This window comes from Silurus aristotelis (genome assembly GCF_946808225.1).
Source record: "Silurus aristotelis genome assembly, chromosome: 14".
Lineage (NCBI taxonomy): Eukaryota > Metazoa > Chordata > Actinopteri > Siluriformes > Siluridae > Silurus > Silurus aristotelis.
The window spans coordinates 3054372-3078866 of record NC_139587.1 but is presented as its reverse complement, the minus strand read 5'-3'; the positions used below and the strand labels follow the sequence as shown (position 1 = coordinate 3078866).

Below are 24495 nucleotides of genomic sequence, written 5' to 3'. Positions count from 1 at the left end.
ATGTTACAGTGTGTGATAGAGGGAAAAGTTTTAGAACTATAAGTAAGAAACCCTTAGACGCATTGGGGATTATTAAATTGTTTGTCTTAATGTATTAAATTTCCCCTTTATCACTGTTTTCTCCTGATCTGATGTACAATCTGTATGGCTGTGGTGTGACAATTTGATAGTTGTGTGATAGTTCCATCAATAAAGCGATTTATAAAGTATTCTATCTATCTATCTATCTATCTATCTATCTATCTATCTATCTATCTATCTATCTATCTATCTATCTATCTATCTATCTATCTATCTATCTATCTATCTATCTATCTATCTGTCTATCTATCTATCTGTCTATCTGTCTGTCTGTCTGTCTGTCTGTCTGTCTGTCTGTCTGTCTGTCTGTCTGTCTGTCTGTTTAATAGATGTATGAACTATATATACAATGCTATAAGTAGTATATCTGCTTTTTCTCTTAGCACTTACATACTGGGGCAGTAAACTGATAGAAAGACTGCTGGCTGTGGCTCAGATGCTGCAGTACCTCTTAGCAGATGCTAGTAGGCAGAAGAGACTGTGGTTAAGATGATTAGAAACGTTGCTCTGCATGCTCTTGTTTTGCAGTGCTTGTGGTAGATTCCTGATAAGAGCATTTAGTGTTGCACCGGAAAAAAAACCCTAGCGGTTTGGTTTGTGTGATTGTCTTAATGCTTTAAATATCCTCTTCATCACCGAGTGTCCGTGTTAGTGGACTGAACCCATTCATCCACAGAGGATTGTTCAAAGCAAATCTGGAAATATCTATACCATTTATGTCTAAGTCTGCTGCAGAGTGTCTAGACACTTGCTTTTTCCAATCTGCCTTGCTTTTCCTGGTGATGACCTCTGGTGTCAAAATGAATTCTGTTTTAAACACAGCCACTGAAATTAAAGCTATAAACCTATGAATTCCTATTTTTTTTAATTTACTAAACCAGTTCCCCTTCAGGATCTTCAGCTGCGTCAACAATGCTTTGGGAACATTTCTGCGTTGTCCATGCTCTAAATCACGTGTGTAATCTGTCCAATGGAAAGCACGACATCACCTGCTGGGTGACGTCAAATCCAGGAAGCTATAAAAGCACATGACTGTGTGTTGCTTGCTTAGACGCGGAGCATTCTAAGTCAGTTCATGAGGGAGAACCCCCTTGTGTTGAAAGCGCTCAGCTCCACCTCTCTTCCTCTGAGGGGAGGGGGGTGTCTATGTTCTGCAACCCTTTCTTTTTTTGCTTTTTCTGCTTTCTTTGCCCTTTCCAGACCTGCATGCTGAGGTGTCCAGGTCCTGGGCTAAGCCATTTTTGGCCCGCCTCTTCAGTCTTAGGGTCTCCCTACATTCCAATATTGTTGGACTGAAAGTGGTTATAGGTCTGTGCCCTGGGTTAAAGAGATGCTGGCCAGCAATCTTTTCCCAGGTGTTGCATTGTTCCTCAAAAGCACGGCCTTGCCCACCAAGCCCCTTCTGGAATATGTTGCGCTCAGGTCAAGCCGCAATGTGTCTGCCTACCATGGCGGTGTTGCAGGCCTATCAGGGTGACCTACTGTGAGAGCTGTACATGGGGGGCATCTTGGGCGGCTAGGAGGTCCAGTAGCTCCATCATGTGACGGACCGGCTCTAAGGACCACTAAAGAAACCGCTGGGGCCGTTGGCCGGTCCATTGCCACCCTTGTGAATGCTGATAGGCACCTATGGCTCCCCCTTTTAGATCTTTCCGACAGGTACAGGGCCGTTCTGCTGGACGCCCCTCTAGTGCCGACTGGCCTATTTGGCAACTACGTAAATACGGTAATTGAAAAGGTTCCAGGAGGCCAAGAAACAGTCAGTGGCATTTTATTGGGTCTTCAGTCCCAAAAACAATCCAACACCTCCCAACACCAGGAGGTTCAGAAACAGCACCTTTTGCAAAGTGTGGTCTCTCTGAGACTTCAGGGCATCTGCATTCTAAACTACCTGTATATTGACAATTAGTTGCTTTTGGCGCAGTCAACGGTTGGGCATTAAAATGTTGTTCTCGCTCACATGAAGAAGTTGGGGTTACGGCTGAATGCCAAAAAGAGTGTGCCTTCTCCAATACAGAGAACTACTTACTTAGGCGTTGTGTGGGATTTAAACCTTATGTGTGGACAGTTGTCTTCTGCTTGCATTGCGTCCATTCTTACAGCCGTCAGGAGAGTAAAAGAAGGCTAGTCACTTACTGTCAAGCAGTTTCAGAGACTGCTGGGACTGATGGCAGCAGCATCCAATGTGGTTCCACTTGGCCTCCTACACATAAGATCCCTTCAGTGGTGGTTCAGGACCCAAGGGTTTTCTCTGGGGGGCAATCTATACAATCCGTGCAATCAAGGTCACGTGGCGAGCCCTACGTGCCTTAGATGTGTGGAAAGATCCCTGGGAGTTCCTGGTCGTCACATAGCGATAAGGAGGGATGCATTGCTCACTGAATGGGGAGCGGTCATTAATGGCCCAAGGTCTTTGGGGGTGCCCCGTCTGCTGTGGCACCTCAATTGCCTAGAGATGCTGCCCGTGCTTCTAGCTCTGATGCACTTCCTTCCGGACCTCAGAGGCCACCATGTGTTGGTCCGTTTTTGGTCTCTTATATTAACCAGCAGGGGGGTCTGCGATCACACCTCCTGTACAAGCTGGCAAGTCAGATCCTCCTGTGGGCCCAGAGGAAGCTGCTCTCCTTGAGGAAGATTACTATAGTAAACTTAAGTAACTTTTCCATCTTAGTCCAACTCCATAGGAATCCCTGAAACAATGAAAATAAATGGTGCATATGAAGACTCATCACCTGGACAGAGGTCTTTAGCATAAAAGATGCCTCACACTACAAACCCTGTGATTGAGCTGTTGGCCTGTTGCTAGAGAATAACCATTACAAATTTTTTTTTGCTGTGTTGGAGAACAGCCAGGAGGACCTTAGACCACGGTGTATTCGACACTCTTCCATCGTTTGACTATTACAAAGGTCTGAGGCCATGTTTGATAGACTGGACATGCAGACAACAAAGCATTTGTGAGAGGAAGAATTAGATAAAGCTTTTTAAGTCATTCATAAATCTATATTTAAACTTATATTTATATTTTGGATCTGTGAGGGAGCCAATATAGATATTTATACTTTACAGCAAAGTAAAATGCTTTTCTTCTTACATTGTAGCTTGTTAAGAATTTGGTGTCAGCCATGATATACCTCCCCCAAACCTAGGGTTTGACCCCCAACCCAAGATCTGGAACATATTCAACATTTCTAATGCTGACCTGCACAATAGCAACAAATACTTAGTTCATTTCAGGAATTGAAACAGATATATTACTCCATAATCCTGTCCTATCTGGTTGTCAGACAGATTTTCATGTACATCTTAAACAGCTGCTATAATTAATACATTAGTATCCCAGACCTGTACTGTAATCAACAGTTTTTATTGTTTTGAAAGATTTCATGTCCTTTTTGAGAAACTAAGCTCCACTTGGCTGTCAGATTTGAGTCAAATTCACAAATTTAAATGCATTTCTCAGGCCCCAAATGAGCATCATTATTATATAGATAAGACTTTGTACAAACAAGTTAGTTAGTTAGTGTAGGCACATGTGAGTTCACCAAGTCAACCACAATTTCCATTCAGTCATTATACCTTTGTTTGTTGCAACACCAAAACACAAATATGGAAAATAAAATGTGGGGTAGCTGTAGGTAGATCAGAACAGCACATGCTACATTACAGTGTCTTTTTTGTTATAACCAATCACACGTCATAGTCTGGGGCTGTGCTCAGTACAGACCGCCTATAGTATAAATATCAATTCTAACCAGGCTACAAGTGCATTCATATTCTGTTGATGAATGAAATTCAAACACTGTACAAATACAGAGAAATGACCCAATTCTGGATTTTAATTCTGATCTTCAGCACCATGTGTAAGTAACCCAGGCAAATTATCCATCTCTCTCTCTCTCTCTCTCTCTCTCTCTCTCTCTCTCTCTCTCTCTCTCTCTCTATCTATCTATCTATCTATCTATCTATCTATCTATCTATCTATCTATCTATCTATCTATCTATCTATCTATCTATCTATCTATCTATCTATCTATCTACTACATATATATATGTGCGTGTGTGTGTGTGTTTGTGTGTGTGTGCGTGTGTCTCCATTAAAAACCTTTTAAGGTAATTTTTTATATTTAACATCTATTATTTAGTACATTCTTTACCTAATTGATGCATTTTTTCCTCCTAGATACAGTAGAACCTGGTGGATGCTGGGTCTCTACACAATCCCTTACAGAAACACCAGTTTATCAGCCTGATAAAGAGCTCAGTGTGGATATCGGAGACTCGGCTTCTCTGCGCTGTTGTATTTCTGAAACAGTAGCTGGAATAATATTCTGGTTTAAGCAACCAAACAAACAAAAACCTCAGCTTATGGTCACAGTTTATAAAACAACAGGAGAAACATTTTACAATGAATCTCATAAGTTACGATTCAAAATAGAAAGATTTTCAAACTGCTTCAACACAACTATTTTAAACACCATTCAGTCTGATGAAGCTATGTACTACTGTGCCGTGAGATTACCTCACTTCGTGTTTGCAGACGGGACGTATTTGAAAATTAAAGGTAGGATTTACACTGAAACTGATGAAGCTTCTGGTTTAATGTAGAGAAATTTTCCCTTATTACCATTAATATGTTCAAACGGGGATATAAATAAAAATGACATACTAAATTTTTTAATTAACACTGAAATACAGACTTTAACTGAAGCATGATTAATGTTTATAGGTGAGAATGTTTTCACTGAATCCGAAACATCTACCCCTAAACCTGCTCTGTGTAATAATTCAGTGGTGCATGAAGCAACACTGCATGGAAACAGCATCAAGATCAGCTCACAAAATAAAACAGGTAAGAATTTATTTCATCATTAAGCAATTATACTTCATTCATAATACATAATTAATGCATCTATAAAATCAGCTGAACTGATATAAATGTGGTAAAATAACAGTATAGGAATTGATCAGATCTCTACATTGGACAGTGCTCGGTTTGGGATCGGCTTTGGGTTTCTGCGCACTTCTGATTATCTTCCTCACTTATTTTCTATTGAGGAGAACAAAAAGTGATAAAAGTGAGTGTTTTTGTAATCAGATTAATTAATCAGTAATATGGACACTTTCATTCAGTTTGATAAAAACACTAATAAATGTGTTTCTTTATTAATAGTTAACACTTTTACAGAAAACTCAAGTAGAGGAATGAGGCAGGTACGTGAACAAGATAATTCTTTACTATTATGTACTCTATTGTTAATTAAATTTATTCCTTCTGCTAAGTATGATTAACAATTATATATATATATATATATATATATATATATATATATATATATATATAGTGTGTGTGTGTGTGTGTGTGTGTGTGTGTGTGTGTGTGTGTGTGTGTGTGTGTGTACAATACTACTACATTCAAGTGTGTATTGTGCAGTAATTATATTGTATGATTATTATTGTGAGACAGACTTCATATTGTGTGTTTATTATTATTATTATTATTATTATTATTATTATTATTATTATTATTATTCAGGAAAATGAAGCAGAAATGCTGAATTATGAAGTCGTGAAATTCTCCCAGAAGAAACTCAAACCTGAAAAAAGAAGAAATGGATCATCAGACACGACAGAGTGTGTTTACTCCATTGTGAATAAAACTGTAAGATAAAAGTTAAGTGATTTATAGTTCTTGGTATTATTACAGTGCAAAAGCAAAAGGCAAAAGAATTTTGCAAGTTGAAATATCTTGACTACACACTAATTTATTCCAGATTTTTCCGTAGGAAATAAAAAGATTATTAAACAAATCCAGAAGTAAAACTACATCTAAAGACAATATAATATGTGTGTGCAATAATCTTATAATAAAGGTTACTTAAAAATGTCTATTTTTTTTTTAGAAGTTTCCCAGCAGTGTAGGGAAACATCTACGCCACAGGTTTAATGTCTTCACACATGATTAAAGTAAATCCTGATATCTTTCAAATATCACATTCAACCGTGTCTTAACTCTGAGCAACAGTGAAAAATAAAATATTTTTGTATGAATAAAATTCCTGGTCTCATTGTATGTGTTGTACATTAACTGGGGTTTGGGCTCGTTTTACTGAACAACCTCTGTGTTCACATTTACAACACCATTGAAAGAATATTAATAATTATGCATTATAAATTAATTATGTTACAGTGTGTGATAAAGGGAAAAGTTTTAGAACTATAAGTAAGAAACCCTTAGACGCATTATTAAATTGTTTGATTGTCTTAATGAATTAAATTTTCTCTTCACCTATCTATCTATCTATCTATCTATCTATCTATCTATCTATCTATCTATCTATCTATCTATCTATCTATCTATCTATCTATCTATCTATCTATCTATCTATCTATCTGTTTAATAGATGTATGAACTATATATACAATGTTAAAGTAGTATATCTGCTTTTACTCAGAACTTATAACTTTTACATACTGGGGCAGTAAACTGATAGAAAGACTGCTGGCTGTGGCTCAGATGCTGCAGTACCTCTTAGCAGATGCTAGTAGGCAGAAGAGACTGTAATTAAGATGATTAGAAACGTTGCTCTGCATGCTCTTGTTTTGCAGTGCTTGTGGTAGATTCATGATAAGAGCATTTAGCGTTGCACCAGAAAAAAAACCCTAGCGGTTTGGTTTGTGTGATTGTCTTAATGCTTTAAATATCCTCTTCATCGCCGAGTGTCCGTGTTAGTGGACTGAACCCATTCATCCACAGAGGATTGTTCAAAGCAAATCTGGAAATATCTATACCATTTATGTCTAAATCTGCTGCAGAGTGTCTAGACACTTGCTTTTTCCAATCTGCCTTGCTTTTCCTGGTGATGACCTCTGGTTTCAAAATGAATTCTGTTTTAAACACAGCCACTGAAATTAAAGCTATAAACCTATGAATTCCTATTTTTTTTTAACTGACTAAACCAGTTCCCCTTCAGGATCTTGACCTGTGTCAATAATGCTTTGGGAACATTTCCGCGTTGTCCATGCTCTGAATCACGTGTGTAATCTGTCCAATGGAAAGCACGACATGACCTGCTGGGTGACGTCAAATCCAGGAAGCTATAAAAGCACATGACTGTGTGTTGCTTGCTGAGAAGCGGAGCATTCTAAGTCAGTTCTCGAGGGAGAACCCCCTTGAGGTGAGAGCGCTCAGCTCCACCTCTCTTCCTCTGAGGGGAGGGAGGTGTCTATGTTCTGCAACCCTTTCTTTTTTCGCTTTCTGCAACCCTCGTCACAACTTCCACGCCATGGTTTGCCCTTTCCAGACCTGCATGCTGAGGTGTCCAGGTCCTGGGCTAAGCCATTTTTGGCCCCGCCTCTTCAGTCTTAGGGTCTCCCTTTATTCCAATATTGTTGGACTGAAAGTGGTTATAGGTCTGTGCCCTGGGTTAAAGAGATGCTGGCCAGCTATCTTTTCCCAGGTGTTGCATTGTCCCTCAAAACCACGGCCTTGCCCACCAAGCCCCTTCGGAATATGTTGCGCTTAGCAGGTCAAGCCGCAATGTGTCTGCCCACCATGGCAGTGTTGCAGGCCTTTCAGGGTGACCTACTGTGAGAGCTGTACATGGGGGGCATCTTGGACGGCTAGGAGGTCCAGGAGCTCCGTCATGCGATGGACCTGGCTCTGAGGGCCACTAAAGAGATCGCTGGGGCCGTTGGCCGGTCTATTTCCACCCTTGTGAATGCTGATAGGCACCTATGGCTCCCCCTTTCAGATCTTTCGGACAGGTAAAGGGCCTTTCTGCTGGACGCCCCTCTAGTGCCGACTGGCCTATTTGGCGACTACGTAAATATGGTCATAGAAAAGGTTCCAGGAGGCCAAGAAACAGTCAGCGGCATTCCATTGGGTTTTCAGTCACAAAACCAGTCCAACACCTCCCGACACCAGGAGGTTCAGAAACAGCACCTTTTGCAAAGTGTGGTCTCTCTGAGACTTCAGGCCATCTGCATTCTAAACTACCTGTATATTGATGATTGGTTGCTTTTGGCGCAGTCAACAGTCCAGCATTGAGATGTTGTTCTCGCTCACATGAAGGAGTTGGGGTTACGGCTGAATGCCAAAAAGAGTGTGCTTTCTCCAATACAGAGAACTACTTACTTAGGCGTTGTGTGGGATTCGAGCCTTATGTGTGGACAGTAGTCGTCTGCTTGCATTGCGTCTATTCTTACAGCCGTCAGGAGAGTGAAAGAAGGCTAGTCACTCACTGTCAAGCAGTTCCAGAGACTGCTGGGACTGATGGCAGCAGCATCCAATATGGTTCCACTTGGCCTCCTGCACATGAGATCCCTTCAGTGGTGGTTCAGGACCCGAGGGTTTTCTCTGGGGGGCAATTCATACAATCCGTGCAATCAAAGTCACGTGGCGAGCCCTACGTGCCTTAGATGTGTGGAAAGATCCCTGGGAGTTCCTGGTTCGTCACATAGCGGTAAGGAGGGGTGCTTTGCTCACTGAATGGGGAGTGGTCATTAGTGGCCGCTCCGCCCAAAGACTTTGGGGAGGGCCCCGTCTGCTGTGGCACCTCAATTGCCTAGAGATGCTGCCCGTGCTTCTAGCTCTGATCCACTTCCTTCTGGACCTCAGAGGCCACCATGTGTTGGTCCATTTGTGGTCTCTTATATTGACCAGCAGGGGGGTCTGCGCGCACACCTCCTGTACAAGCTGGCACGTCAGATCCTCCTGTGGGCCCAGGGGAAGCTGCTCTCATTGAGGAAGTTTACTATAGTAAACTTGAGTAACTTTTCCATGTTAGTCCAACTCCATAGGAATCCCTGAAACAATAAAAATAAATGTTGCATATGAAGACTCATCACCTGGACAGAGGTCTTTAGCATACAAGATGCCTCACACTCCAAACCCTGTGATTGAGCTGTTGGCCTGTTGCTAGAGGATAAACATTACAAAAAAAATGTTGCTGTGTTGGAGAACAGCCAGGAGGACCTTAGACCATGGTTCATTCGACACTCTTCCATCGTTTGACTATTACAAAGGTCTGAGGCCATGTTTGATAGACTGGACATGCAGACAAACAAGCATTTATGAGAGGAAGAATTAGATAAAGCTTTTTTAGTCATTCATAAGTCTATATTTAATCTTATATTTATATTTTGGATCTGTGAGGGAGCCAACATATATTTATACTTTACAGCACAGTAAAATTATTTTCTTCTTACATTGTAGCTTGTTAAGAATTTGGTGTCAGCCATGATATACCTCCCCCAAACCTAGGGTTTGACCCCAACCCAACATCTGGAACATATTAAACATTTCAAATGCTGACTTGCACAATAGCAACAAATACTTAGTTCATTTCAGGAATTGAAACAGATATATTAAACCATAATCCTGTCCTATCTGTGTGTCAGACAGATTTTCATGTACATCTTAAACAGCTGCTATAATTAATACATTAGTATCCCAGACCTGTACTGTAATCAACAGTTTTTATTGTTTTGAAAGATTTCATGTCCTTTTTGAGAAACTAAGCTCCACTTGGCTGTCAGATTTGAGTCAAATTTACAAATTTAAATGCATTTCTCAGGCCCCAAATGAACATTATTATTATATAGATAAGACTTTGTACAAACAAGTTAGTTAGTTAGTGTAGGCACATGTGAGTTCACCAAGTCAACCACAATTTCCATTCAGTCATTATACCTTTGTTTGTTGCAACACCAAAACACAAATATGGAAAATAAAATGTGGGGTAGCTGTAGGTAGATCAGAACAGCACATGCTACATTACAGTGTCTTTTTTGTTATAACCAATCACACGTCATAGTCTGGGGCTGTGCTCAGTACAGACCGCCTATAGTATAAATATCAATTCTAACCAGGCTACAAGTGCATTCATATTCTGTTGATGAATGAAATTCAAACACTGTACAAATACAGAGAAATGACCCAATTCTGGATTTTAATTCTGATCTTCAGCACCATGTGTAAGTAACCCAGGAAAATTATTCATCTCTCTCTCTCTCTCTCTCTCTCTCTCTCTCTCTCTCTCTCTCTCTCTCTCTCTCTCTCTCTCTCTCTCTCTATATATATATATATATATATATATATATATATATATATATATATATATATATATATATATATATTAGATATGAAGAAATCATATAAATAAAGTAGATTTTTTATATTTAATACCTTTAATTTAGTAAATTATTTACCTACTGAATGCATTTTTTTCTCCTAGATACAGTAGAACCTGGTGGACGCTTGGTTTCTGCACAATCCCTCGCAGAAACACCAGTTTATCAGCCTGATAAAGAGCTCAGTGTGGATATCGGAGACTCGGCTACTCTGCGCTGTTGTGTTTCTGAAACAATAGCTGGAATAATATTATTGTTTAAGCAACTAAAAAGACAAAAACCTCAGCTTATGGTCACAGTTTATAAAACAGCAGGAGAAACATTTTACAATGGATTCCATAAATCACGTTTCCGAATAGAAAGATTTTCAAACTGCTTCAACACAACTATTTTAAACACCATTCAGTCTGATGAAGCTATGTACTACTGTGCCGTTGAATATCCTAACCTTGTGTTTGCAGACGGGACGTATTTAAAAATTAAAGGTAGGATTTACACTGAAACTGATGAAACTATTTGTTTAATGTGGTGAAATTTTCCCTTATTAACATTAATATGTTCAAACTGGGATATAAATAAAAATGACATACTGAATTGCTGACAGTGTTTTTAATTAACACTGAAATACAGACTTTAACTGAAGCATGATTAATGTTTATAGGTGAGAATGTTATCACTGAATCCGAAACATCTACCCCTAAACCTGCTCTGTGTAATAATTCAGTGGTGCATGAAGCAACACTGCATGGAAACAGCATCAAGATCAGCTCACAAAATAAAACAGGTAAGAATTTATTTCATCATTAAGCAATTATACTTCATTCATAATACATAATTAATGCATCTATAAAATCAGTTGAACTGATATAAATGTGGTAAAATAACAGTATAGGAATTGATCAGATCTCTACATTGGACAGTGCTCGGTTTGGGATCGGCTTTGGGTTTCTGCGCACTTCTGATTATCTTCCTCACTTATTTTCTATTGAGGAGAACAAAAAGTGATAAAAGTGAGTGTTTTTGTAATCAGATTAATTAATCAGTAATATGGACACTTTCATTCAGTTTGATAAAAACACTAATAAATGTGTTTCTTTATTAATAGTTAACACTTTTACAGAAAACTCAAGTAGAGGAATGAGGCAGGTACGTGAACAAGATAATTCTTTACTATTATTTGCTGTATGGGAAATTTTTTGTCCTGTTTTTTGTCTTTGTTTTGGCACTTTTGCTACTTATATAAGTAAAAAACTGCTATTTTCAAGTACCTTTAGTGTAGATAATATTATTGTATGATTGTTACTGTGAGTTAAACTTTACATTTCTGCATTATTATAATTATTATGTTTATTATTCAGGAAAATGAAGCAGAAATGCTGAATTATGCAGCCGTGAAATTCTCCAAGATGAAAAGCAAACCTGCAGAAAGAGAAAATCGATCATCAGATACAACAGAGTGTGTTTACTCCATTGTGAATAAAACTGTAAGATAAAAGATAAGATTTATAGCTCCTGGTATTATTATAGTAAAACTCAAGTTAAAAAGTCAGCGAGCTGAAATATCTTTACTACACACTAATTTATCCCATTTTTTTAATAATAAGATGAACCTAGAGATAATTTTATATTAGTTTTCAATAATCTTTATAAAAGATATTAAAAAATGTCTAATTGTTGAATACGTCTATGCCACAGTTTTGTTTTCTTGACACATAATTTAAGTAAATCCTGATTTTTTTACGTGTCTCACCAACAGTGAACTTGTGAAAAATAAAAGATTTTTGTATGAGTAACTTTTTTGGTGTAATTTTTATGAATATGTCATTGGCTGAAACTAACAAATGCAATGCCTTGAAAATCTTTAACAAAAAATAGATCAGACTTTTTCTAAATTTTAAAACATTTTATTATTTCCAATCACTGTTTTAAGATGCCTATATGTTCTCCTTAAACATAAGTCAAGAACTGTAACGTCTACATTAAATGGAGTTTTGTCTTGTTTTATCCACTAACCTTTTGGATGCATTGATAATTATTAAATCAGCAATAAAACATAACAAGGAAACTGATGTGTTAATATTTATCTCTTAATACCAATATATATAAACATCTGTGGGAAAAAATGCCTTCTAATTTCTTTAAAGCCTAAAAAGTTCTTTTAAGAGTTTTATTTAATTGTTATCAGTTTTGATGGCGTTACTGATGTTTTCTTAAATGTGCTGTACCAATACACAGAAATAACATTTTGTGTTGTTAAAATGACCATTAAACCCTAACGCTGACTCCTTCAAGTATTAACCAAAGTGAAACATCAAACAAAAAAGATCTTCCATCTTTCAATCTTTCCATCTTTTCCGTTTGCAATTCACAGTCCCGGAAAACATCATTTACTTATTGAGTGTATCATGAAATTAAATTGACTATCAGTTGTTATAAACACATGATACCAATTAAATAAATGTAATTATTAGAAGATTTTGTGTAGATTTTGTGTATTATGTGTAATTCTATGTCACATACAGGCTTAAAAAGAGAATAAAAAATTGGTGTTGGTTATACTGCTAAAATACTTCCTGACCTTCCTGACCTAGCACATGGTTTTAAAATGTGTCACATAGAGACTTTGCCACTTTTAAAATTCTACATCCTTGAAAAAGAAGAAGTTGAGAGTCAGCAAATTGTCATTCAACTGCTGCAGTACCTCTGACCTGATGCTAGTAGGCAGAAGAGACTATACTAAGGGTGGACAGAAACATTGGTCTCTGAACTTTCTGTGTTATTTTGGGTAGGAAGGATGTGTTAGTGGTTTGTTTGAGGTCTTCAGCAATGCGCATGCAGAAGAGGTGGTGGTGTGGACATTTTCAGCAGAGTATCTGCGGGTGGTTCATAGTACACATTTTGTTTCCTGTTTTAACTCTAATGTCTTTGGTTTTGCCAACATTTACGTGCTCTTTTCTGCCTGAGAACCAGTGTGGTAGAGGGACCAGCTTTGTTTTTTAAACTTTTATAACATTTATGACATTTCATCAGCAAGGTTATAATGGTGTTGGTATTATGTTGGTACTGTCCTGAGTGTATGTAACAAATTCACTGGTACCGCCCTGAAAGAAAGATAGACAGGCAATAGTTCACCAAGCAAAGCTTTCTTTATTTATAAAGGACGACAAGTCTTTCACCAGTGCCCGCCCACGCTTAGTCACCTTTCGGTGACTCTCCCGCTCGTCTCTCTGTTGGTAGCTCTTTATTTGGAGGTTGGCGTCTCTCTCCTTTTTATTGGTGTTGCCGGACCCCACAGCCCGACTCAGGCCAGGAAACCGTCCAGCCTGAGTTGACTCCCCCTGCGGCATGAGAGGCAGAAGGTGGTGGAAAAAGCTCCGAGATTCTGAGGAGCGAGCGATCGAGCGTGCAGGCTTGCGGGTGGATCAGGTGGAGCAGGAGAGAAGGAACGAGAGAGAGAGAGAGAGAGAGAGAGAGAGAGAGAGAGAGAGAGAGAGAGAGAGAGAAAGAGAGACTGCATGTCATTGGGTACGCTGCAATTTGGACTTCCCTGGAGAGGCGTAAAAGACAATGGAATGCCTGTTTTCTCCGCCATTTCCATCTTGCCGCACAGGACGCAGGTGGCACCGCACCGGCTGCAGCACTCCTTCTTGGCCTGGTCCCGCTCCCTCCATGGCATAGTCTCCGTGGCATCATACACATCTTCCAAAACGGGGTTTCGGCACCACTTTAACAAATTCACTGGTACCGCACTGGAAGTAAGATAGACAGGCAATAGTGCACCAAGCAGAGCTTTTTTTATTTACTTTGAGTTTTCACACTGGCGTTTTCCTTTCCAATACTCACGCCAGGGCTCACCCACACACAGATCGAGACGCCTTTTCTTCTCGCCGTTTGCTGAAAGTCCGTCCCGGATCGACACGCACTTCTTCGGCATCCGCCCATCTCACTCATGGTTTGGTGCACTTTCTCTCTTTAGCGCCCTCTCGAGTTTTCTCGTGGACCGGCACGCCTTTTTTTTTAGCATCCACCCAAGTTCACTCACCGGCCGACACGTCTTTCACCGGCTTTCACTTAGGCATGTGTTCATGTGTTGGATGGAGGATTGGGGCCACTTCTTTTTGAGGAAAAGTTCACTGTGGCAGTATTTGGTGGGGAATAAGCGGAAGACTGTCTTGTTTATAGCTATTGCAGCTGCTGTAATACTTGCCAATATTGTGTGGTTTAATAAATGCCCAGCTGTGCCTGCATAAGAATAATTGACATAATAATTGATATAAATGATCAGTATTGCAAACAAGAACCACAAACAGACATTGTAAATGATGTCATGTCATATGCCCATCAAATTGCCCTGGTACTTAAACTCTATCTAGGGCAAAAGTGTCTGTAAAATGTCAAGATTCTAAGGTACTGCACTCGCCTTTGGCCCAGATGATCATAATGTTCTATGAAGTTGACTTAAGAGCGCAAATTAATATAAACATCATGGTGGTACATGTGAATGTTCAAATAAACCACATTTTCCATTTGGTCATGATACTGTATGTGTGTGAAACAACACAAGACAAAAATGGAAATGTGGTGTGGATGTAGGTAGATCAGAATACCTCAAGCTTCCTTATGTTGATACAAGCTTACTCCGGGGCGTGCTCAGTACAGACCACCTATAGTGTAGTATTGGTATAAATTCAAACCATGCTTCAAGTGTATTCATATACTGTTTATCAATAAGATGCAAATGCTGTAGAGTTTATAAGACATAAAAAATGTCTAGTTTCTGGATTTTATTCATGACCTTCAGCACTGTATGTAAGTAATATGTATATCACAGATATATAAGAACATTATTCCTTTCTTGATTGATGTATAACTTTAACCCAATGCAGTTGTATGTAAGGGATTCTTAATAACTCCTTGTGTATAACAGTATCTGAATTACATTCTTTACCCAATTAATTTACTTTTCTAGATATAGTCCAACCTGGTAGACACTGGGTTTCTGCACAATCCCTGAAAGATGCAACAGTTTATCAGGCTGATAAAGAGCTCAGTGTGGATATCGGAGACTCGGCTACTCTGCGCTGTTGTATTTCAACAGTGGGTTTTGGTGACATAGCTTGGTTTAAGCAACCAAACCAAGAAAAACCTCAGATTATAGTCAGTTTCTTAAGGACTGCTGGGGAAACATTTTACAATGGATTTGAAAAGTCTAAATTTATAATTGAAAGATCTTCTGCTAGAAACTGTTTCAATCTGACTATTTTAAACACCACTCCATCTGATGAAGCCGTGTACTACTGTGCACTCACATACCCATCGCCTGAGTTCGGTGATGGAACTTATTTAACAATTAAAGGTAAGATTTCCTTTAAAATTGTTTAAGAATCTGGTTTACTATAGATATATTTTAATTATAGCGATTAGCCTGTTTCAACTGAAAAATAAATAATATTGAGGTAGTGAAATGCTGAATATTTTGTTCCTCTAGAGTTACAGACTTTTTAGTGAATAATTATAAATGTTTATAGATGTTACCAATGCATCAGAAACATCTAAACCAGCACTATGTGATAATTCAGTGGTGTGTGAACCAACATTGCATGGAAACAGCACTAACATCAACACACAAGAGAAAAAATGTAAGACGTCTCATCATGCACTATTAATGAATTATTCTTAATTTCTTAAATGATAAAGCACAAATTAAATGAATTGATACAATGAAGGCTTGCGAATGACCATGTCTTTACACTGAACAGTGCTCGGATTGGGAACGGCTTTGGTTTTCTGTGTGCTTCTGATATTCAGTCTCACTTATCTCATACTGAGGAGAAGAAAAAATGACACCTGCATTTGTACGTACTTATTAATTTTCTATATCATAATATATTTAACTTAATTCATGTCAAAAAGAATAACGCTTTGTGTTTCTATGTTATTAGTAAATGCTTCTATAGAAAACTGTCCACAATTGAGGCAGGTACGTGCACAAGAAAAAAAAAAAACAGAATTGGTGATACTTGCTCTGTGTAGTTAATGTTTATAATACAGTTATTGCATAGTACTTTATAACTTTTTCATTCCAATGGATTATTATTATAATTATAATTATTATTATTATTATTTTTTTTTTATAGGAATCTGAAACTGAAATAGTAAATTATGCAGCTTTACAATTCTCCCAGATGAAACCCAAAGCTGAAAAAAAGAAAACTGGTCTATCGGATGATTGTACATACTCTGATGTGAATATAAAGTAACATTCTATAATGTAACGAAAATAATTTACAACTTATACACTGCAAAATTACAGTTAAATATTGTATCCAGTGAGAATATATTGATTATTTAAACAATATTTAACTTTATGACATTATAACAACTAAGATAATGCAAAACCTTATTATTTTTTTTATATCTTGTGGCATCATTTCTTTAACTCATTTTTGCTGAAGACATGTAAATGCAATTGAATTAAATAATGTAACAAAAAAATATGTTGTGTATTTCGTCGTCTTGATGAGGTGTAGTTGTCAGCTGGAAGGACTCTTCTTTAGACACCGTATTTCGTGTAAATAATGATTTTTATTCAGCACAGAAATATAGCATCTTTACAGGCCTTCCGGTCAAGCCTGGAGTCAGCACGCTCTGATTCAAAGTCTGACTCCAGATCCATGCTTACACACACATTAAATGCTTGCCCGTTTCCCGGGTCCACCTCTTAATGTAAATGAGATGCATATGAGCTTACTATGCAATAATGTCGAATGTAAAGAGAAACCTGTCTTTGTCCAGACTGATGTGTTCCAGCTGTACCAGGGCTTACATTCCCAGATCATAAACCATAAAGGCATCCCTTTTCCTGTACCTTGAAGTATCTGGTGAACGGGGAGGTTGCCTCCCAAAAAGATATACATCCTGGACCACATTCCATATTTGTTTTAAGAACATTATCTCAACACTGGTGAGAGCGCGTATCTCTCACCAGTCTTAAGACAACATTAAGTCTACCTCCTACGCTTCTGTTTTACAGAGAACCATCTGTCCAGGCGGTTCAGTAATTAACTTTGGCCTCTCTAGCAATGTCACCATTGTAGAATAATAAGAGTTTAGGCCTTTTGATATTACACATTTAAGATACTATACATTTAAGACACTACAAATACTTATTTACAAATATCATGTATATACTATATATAATGTATATGCTGGAATACACAATAATATATTTTCTGAAATGTTGTGAATTAGCTTTAAATACAAGTCATGGACGGTTTACATTATTCAATGTGAATCATCAGACAAGAAGGATGAATCTTTCCAGAAATGAATAAATAATTATTTATTGTGCAGCACAGATCACACTTAATGCTACTTCCAGCCATCTTGCATATATTGAACTTGTACTTTTACCTGCTTCCTCACAACAAACGCATAAACCCATGACTACATTGTGTTTCTTATTTTTACTAGATTTCCATCAGACTGTCAAATTCAGTTTATGCAACAAACAAAATACATTTTGTGTGTGTATCTGTTTCATGCAACTTCAGAAACTTTCGCCACATGTACCAATGCAACAGCGCACCCACCACCTGATCGCTAAAAATGTCAAACAAAGAAAAAATAGCTAAACTTTATTACTACTTTGTAAAGGGCATGAACACAATGAATGTCATGAATTCAATGTTGGTTTCTAACAATTTTTTAAGAATTAAAAATGTATGGCACACAAAACTAAACTGTAATAAAATAAGAAATGTTAACTGTACAAAATCATTGTAATCGATCTGTCAGTAAAAAAAGGAAAAAGCTTTACTATAATAACACATGCCTGGGTGATGCAATGACAGGACAACATTCACATGCCGTAAAATGAGAGCAAAGGAAATAGGGTTAAAACCACAGTGTATCTTTATCTCAAGTCAAGTCAAGTGGCTTTAGTGTCATTTCAACCACATTCCCTACAGTACACAGTATAATGACACCATGTGCTTCCATGACCAAGGTGCTACATACAACAAAAATAAGTTAATACAAGATAACACAAAACTAACTGGAAGACACACACTGATACATAGAACATTACATAAAGTGCTAACAAGTAAGGTGCCACCAAACCCACATCTTACATGCACTAGGTTTGGGTTATCATCTTGCTGCCAGGGGGTGGTTTTACCCTTGATATTATCTGCAGTTGTTAACACTTTAACAGACAGTATTTAATGCCATATAGTGATTACTAGATTAAAACAGCAAACTAAAAAAGTACTTTGTTTTTGGGTGGACCACAACTGTCTGGAGCCCAAGTCCTCACCAAACATGACTTGTAGAATCTATGAAATATCACATGCACCCAGGATGCAGTTTGGCCAAAACCCTAGCTGTGTTTTATTCAATCATGAATGAGTTGCTTTGTGAAATGTATGTAGTGAATAACAGTGATGCTAAGACTGATGATCTTGGTGGATTTTCATGGCCTGAAGAAGCAAATAGGAGACATAAATAGTGTGTTGAGTGACACACGTGTCAGTCATTCCTTGGGCTCACAAAGTGCTACTGGAGATTCATTAGGAACTTCATATTGACCAATTTGGCCACTGGCTAAAAAAAGGCAGTCACTGGATTTAAGTACTGCTTCACCAATGTACTGATTTAGCATTATACAGTCATATCTCTGACCCTTATCATGAAGTAGAATAATACATTTTATTTATAGGCACCTTTCTAACGGAGAGTCTGTTAGAGAAGTGAAGAAAAGAGTGCAGGCAGGGTGGAGTGGGTGGAGAAGCAGGAGTGATTTGTGATAGAAGAGTATCTGTGAGAATGAAAGGGAAAGTTTATAGGACTGTGGTGAGACCTGAGATGTTGTATGGTTTAGAGACAGTAGCATTGAGTAAAAGACAGGAGGTGGAGCTGGAGGTAGCAGAGCTGAAGTTGAGATTTTTGTTGGGAGTGATGAGGATGGACAGAATTAGAAATGAGTTTATTAGAGGGACAGCGCATGTAGGACGTTTTGGAGACAAGGTGAGGGAGGAGAGATTGAGAGGATTTGGACATGTGCAGAGGAGGGACATGGGGGAATATCGGTAGGAGAATGCAGAGGATGGAGCCACCAGGAAGGAGGAAAAGAGGAAGACAAAGGAGGAGGTTTATGGATGTGGTGAGGGAAGACATGCAGGTAGTTGGTTTAAAAAAGGCAGATGTAGAGGACAGGGGGGTATGGAGACGGATGATCCGCTGTGGCGCCCCCTAATGGAAGAAGCCGAAAGAAGAAGAATATTTGTAGGCGCCTTTCTCAACACTCAAGTAATAAAGAATACATTACTATAAGTAAAAAGATAAAAGTCCCTATTTTATCATAGTCATTCTGATCTTCTCTGAATCAAGTAACAGTTTCTTGCCAAAGGTCTAAAAGACATTTAATAAAACATCTAGTCAGTAGGGTGTCTCATATTAAACTATCACCCAATGTTCAAGAATAAACCAGGAACTTGGGTGGTATATTGGGTGCCCATGGATTATGAGACTCTGAATACACCACACCTGGTCATGACTCATTGACTTTTTATTATACAGTACCTGGCATTCTAGTCACTTCTGTTCAGATTAAACCAGTTCTCAGAAGAATTCCCAGCAGTGGATGAAGGTCTACTGATAGAGTGAGGAATTTGGAGGAGAGGAGAGGATGGAGAGATACTTTAGATTTTATTGTTTATTTTCATGAACATTTCACAAGTTAGTGATGTACTACAGTTTCTATTCTATTAACGCCAGAAGGGGTTTTAAAAGAATTCCAATGAAATTAGCTCCTTACACAATGGACAGGATTTGATTAAGATGAATTAAGTTGAATAGCTTCTCAATTTGCTGGTGATGAAATAGAGAAAAGACTAATGGTTGTAGTCATTATGCAGTAATCGCCTGTGAAACTCCTGTGTTGGATTTATTTGCTCTCATTTTCACTTTAGGGGTTTTCTGATTGAATAATCACAGAACTTTAATTCTGCAATATGTACAAATGTGAAACATATTTCACTTCAGAAAGGCCGGTAGTTGGGAAAAAAAACCCATTCAATTTTCAGGATTCAATTCAGATGCATGAAATGACCAAGTAAATAACAAAGCAAAGGGGTCGGTATGAACTGATACTCAAATAGATTTTAGTATTTTTTTTTTTACATAAATATAAACATGGTTAACATGAGCAGAGATTTGTGATAAACTTTATTTCTGATTTTAAAATAATAAATAAATTAAATACATTTAGAAATATAATCTAGCTGGCAGATGACACAGAAGAATAAATACAATTTGCAGGTTGGTCTCTCTTCCTTGTCTCTCTTTTGCTGTTCGTCTTACTGAAATTTACAGCAGCGTAATTCATATCCACTGCATTGTTGCCCTGTGGAAACCAACATACAAATTCAATCATGAGAAAGATTTCTTTGTCACTATGATTTAGAAGATGAAATCAGCATTTTAAGATTAAATATGGTTCAAGTTTATTTACCAGACTTGGTGTGTTCTCTGCCTCGGATTCATGTCGAGGTCTCACTATATAAAAAAAATTATGTTAATATTAAATGAAAATCTTTAATATACAGTACATTTAATTCCTTTTTTAGCTTGAGTCATATTTGATTACTATTCTCAGTACTGTTTGTGTCTAGTCACTGTATTTTTGATACTTTTTATATGGTACATATTTCACTTACTTGAAAGCTTTTTTGTCAAATAAAAAAATTCAAATGTTTGTTAGTTATCAATTTTACAAAATATTCAATTCAGCAATTTTTTTTAATTGGAAAGATAATTTTCTTTACCTTAATTGACTACACAGTTGACTACAGACTGTACTTAATAATCCTGATATTCAAAATGGGAGATGTAATTAAATATAATGTGTATAATGTAGTTAAATATCAGTCACAAGACAATCAATCAATACAATTAAATTGTCGGCTTTACAATTTATTTTGATTAAAAACTCCATAGATTTTATATATATATATTTTCAATTTAATTATGTTATAAACATCTTATAATATTTACAGTGTCAGAAAAACCGATCCGCTCATTTCTATAAAAATTTATTAAAATGCTAGATTAAACTAATTAACATAACATTTCTAATTTCTGAATTTTCTAAGATAGTAATCACTGCTATTTCCTTTTTGTGTGAGTAGATTAATCATTGCATTATTTTGGCTTTTGAGAAAAACCTAATGTTTCTTTCATCAAACAGAAGAATTACATTTGTTTATAGTCCAGATAATTATACAGATATTAAATAAGCAGCTACAAGTACTGATACAGTGCTGAAATGTGTTCATTGCCCTCCAGTTCAGTTTATACAGTTAATGGAACTTAATTGTGATTAAACATGAAACACGAATAAAAACATTTTATAATATCAATATACTTTTCATAATAATGTAGAGTTCTGTATCTAACAGACTCACCTCTGCAATGTTCACCGTTCCACTTTGTATAGATTATAAAAGCTTGAATGAAGATCACAACCACACACACGACCACCACTACTGTGAGGTACATCACTTCAGAACCTACAATAAATATCATCATAATGAATATGTACCGAACAAGTGATAGAGCAGCTATTAATGTAGACATTGCAAATGTATAAACATTGATTTTAATAAAAAAATAAGTTTTTATTTGGAAACCCAAATCATATTAATTTTGACACCAACCCAATTGTGAAACCTTCTCCAGCTGTACTCGTGTCCCGTTCCCGAAAATGATCTTCCCACACAGGGCCACAGCGCAGTAGTAAGTTCCAGTATCATTGAGGCTGAAGATGTTCTTGGACAAGTTGTACACACAGGTGTGTGTAGAAGATTCGCTCTCACACTGAAGGCTGCTGTTGTGATGAGTGTAAATGAGTTGAGGATGGGATTGTGATGGAGCAGCTCTGAACCAGAGCACTTGGAGTTCTGCTGCTCTGCTCTCAGAGAGAACCGAACACTGCAGAGTCACTGATGCTCCTGCAGGAACCGAGTCCAACTCACCATTCTGCAACACTGAAACACTGACATCTTCATCATTCCCTGCTCAGGGGGATACAGAGAGAGTGAACAATCTCAGCTCTACTTACTCAACTTACCAGAACTTTCATCACATGCAGAACAATGAGTATATGTAAACCCCCCCCCCCCAAAAAAAAAAAAACATGTATTATATGTTATACGTTTAATGCAGGAAAGGAGACATAAAGAACCAAAAGGTAATGAATGAATGTCTACACCTATATGTTATTAATGGAGGCTTATTAACACTATGTGTGTCAGAGTAAAGAAAACCTGAGGCAGATCAGACAGACAGTTTTCTTCAATGTAAAAGAGATTTATTCATTAGGTTTCTACTTAAAGACCTGAGAATGTACAATACAGTGATTATTATTATTTTTTTTCCTCCAACCGTAAACACGGTCTGTCAAACAATAAATTTTTTAAATCAATATTAATGCATTTGTAGATTGCTAAAATAGAACTCTATAGATATTCTATACAAAAGCATTTTCCTCAATACTTTTTGTTGAATATTTATGCACACTTCACAAAATAGGATGTTTTATCTATTTTTATTGGCCTCATTTGAATTAGTTCTTTTTTTAAACTGCAGTCTATGAGGTTCAGAATAGTCAGGATATACAGGACGTTACAAACTTCCAAAAAAAAGGGAGTTAAATATAAACTTGTCCTATATACAGATCTGAATTAGTTACTTACCTGTTACAGTCAAGAACATTCCACTGGATAATGTAATATTTTCCACTGTACATTTCTCACAATAGTAAAGTCCTCCATGTTTCTTAATTACATGTTGAATTGTGAGAGTAAAGCCACTAGCCGTCTTCTTCATTGCAAATCCGGATGTCTTGAATTCAGAAAAAATGATGAAGTCCTTAAATGCTAACTGTTCTCCCACTTTTTGAGGCATTTCTCCAAATATTTGTTTGTACCAGACAACACTTTCAGTCCTACGAATGTCCTCAAATGAACAGTTAAGAGAAACATTCTGTCCAGACTTCACAGAGAGAAAAGACGGTCTGGGAAAATGTGCCGATTGGACGGGAACTGAAAAAATGTATTAAATTAGATATAATGCATCAAGAGGAATAAAATTTGAAGTACCTAAACATATAACTATAGACTGGTTCAATATAAAGGCGATGCAACTTACATATATTGAGAAATAAAAGAATTGTCCAGATTAGAGTCATCCTCAGAGGTGAAATGATACTCGGATTGAGCTGTTTGAAAAAAAAATTTGAATGGCGAAAACACCGAACATTTTGTACTGGAGACTTTCATCTGATTGGTTGAGTTACAAGTCACAAGTTTCCTTTCCTTTCCATTGACACGTACGTTTCTATTTTTGCACCACAGACTTGGGTGTGATGGAAAAAGAAAGACCAAAAAACAACACCAACACTTTTATCTTTTATTTCAAAATGAATAGCTTTTTGTTTCAAATAAACCTTTTATTTATGTTAAAAGATTACAAGCATCCATTGTTTTTTTTAATGTCACGACTAATTTTACAGCACAAATATTTCCATCCTGCGAAATGCGAATTGCATTTTTCAACACATGAATATTTAAATACATTTGGTTATTATGTTTTGAGGTTCCTCTTAGATTTCTAGCCATACTGATATAATATAAAGGCATTATAAAGCATGGATAAGATTCATGCTGCCAAAACAGTTCCGACCCATTGATCATTAACAGCATGAACTTCTTCAGCAGTTTGAGCTACAGGGGCTCGTCTGTTGGATTGGACCACACGGACCAGCCTTCGCTCCACACGTGCATCAATGAGCCTCGGCCGCACACGACCGTGTCGCCGGTTCACCACTGTTCCTTTCTTGGAGCACTTTTGTTAGATTCTGACCACTGCAGACCAGGAACATCCCACAAGAGCTGCAGTTTTGGAGATGCTCCAACCCAGTCGTCTAGACGTCACAATTTGTCAAACTCGCTCAAATCCTTACGCCAAATTTTCCTGCTTCTAACATCAACTTTGAGGACAAAATGTTCACTTGCTGCCTAATAAATAAATCCACCCACTAAAAGGTGCCATGATGAAGAGATCATCAGTGTTCTTCACGTCTCCGCTCAGAATGTTTTATGTTCTGTCATAATGGTTGGCGTATATTTTTTATTAGAAAGTCTATGAGTTTTCTACTATCACTGGTATCAGTGAGCTTTTTTTTAGACACTGGAGACATTTTAGGACCATAAAATATAA

General features: G+C 37.4%; 3 protein-coding genes and 1 long non-coding RNA gene across 8 annotated transcripts; 3 read left to right on the top strand and 1 right to left on the bottom strand.

Moving 5' to 3' along the window:
* The first annotated feature begins 3809 nt into the window (after positions 1–3809).
* LOC310737238 (tyrosine-protein phosphatase non-receptor type substrate 1-like) lies at positions 3810–6137 on the top strand. 2 transcript variants are annotated; one of them, XM_083561450.1, is made up of 6 exons: positions 3810–3944; positions 4271–4645; positions 4811–4933; positions 5070–5159; positions 5255–5295; positions 5618–6137. In XM_083561450.1, exons 1-6 carry the CDS (start codon positions 3866–3868, stop codon positions 5750–5752), a joined length of 843 nt encoding a protein of 280 aa, XP_083417576.1. In that variant the 5' UTR covers positions 3810–3865; the 3' UTR covers positions 5753–6137. The 2 variants fall into 2 exon arrangements, with proteins under 2 accessions (XP_083417576.1, XP_083417575.1); XM_083561449.1 differs by having other exon boundaries at positions 4265–4645; positions 5618–5882.
* A 3790-nt stretch (positions 6138–9927) lies between these two features.
* Positions 9928–11999, top strand: LOC310736474 (uncharacterized protein). 4 transcript variants are annotated; one of them, XR_014536561.1, is made up of 6 exons: positions 9928–10059; positions 10320–10700; positions 10877–10999; positions 11103–11225; positions 11321–11361; positions 11574–11999. XR_014536561.1 is itself a non-coding variant. In XM_083559988.1 (6 exons), exons 1-6 carry the CDS (start codon positions 9981–9983, stop codon positions 11706–11708), a joined length of 834 nt encoding a protein of 277 aa, XP_083416114.1. In that variant the 5' UTR covers positions 9928–9980; the 3' UTR covers positions 11709–11975. The 4 variants fall into 4 exon arrangements, 2 of the variants coding, with proteins under 2 accessions (XP_083416114.1, XP_083416113.1); XM_083559988.1 differs by having other exon boundaries at positions 11136–11225; positions 11336–11361; positions 11574–11975; XM_083559987.1 differs by having other exon boundaries at positions 9930–10059; positions 11136–11225; positions 11574–11975.
* Positions 12000–14940: 2941 nt separating this feature from the next.
* Positions 14941–16677, top strand: LOC310736475. The gene is made up of 6 exons (XR_014536563.1): positions 14941–15024; positions 15185–15571; positions 15744–15854; positions 15975–16070; positions 16158–16195; positions 16353–16677. It is a non-coding gene; the product is annotated as an uncharacterized lncRNA (long non-coding RNA).
* Positions 16678–19095: 2418 nt separating this feature from the next.
* LOC310736367 (uncharacterized protein) lies at positions 19096–23625 on the bottom strand. The gene is made up of 6 exons (XM_083559841.1): positions 23425–23625; positions 22971–23318; positions 21933–22289; positions 21681–21785; positions 20729–20772; positions 19096–20620 (listed from the first exon to the last, which is right to left on the bottom strand). Exons 1-6 carry the CDS (start codon positions 23462–23464, stop codon positions 20495–20497), a joined length of 1020 nt encoding a protein of 339 aa, XP_083415967.1. The 5' UTR covers positions 23465–23625; the 3' UTR covers positions 19096–20494.
* Between the last annotated feature and the right edge of the window lie 870 nt (positions 23626–24495).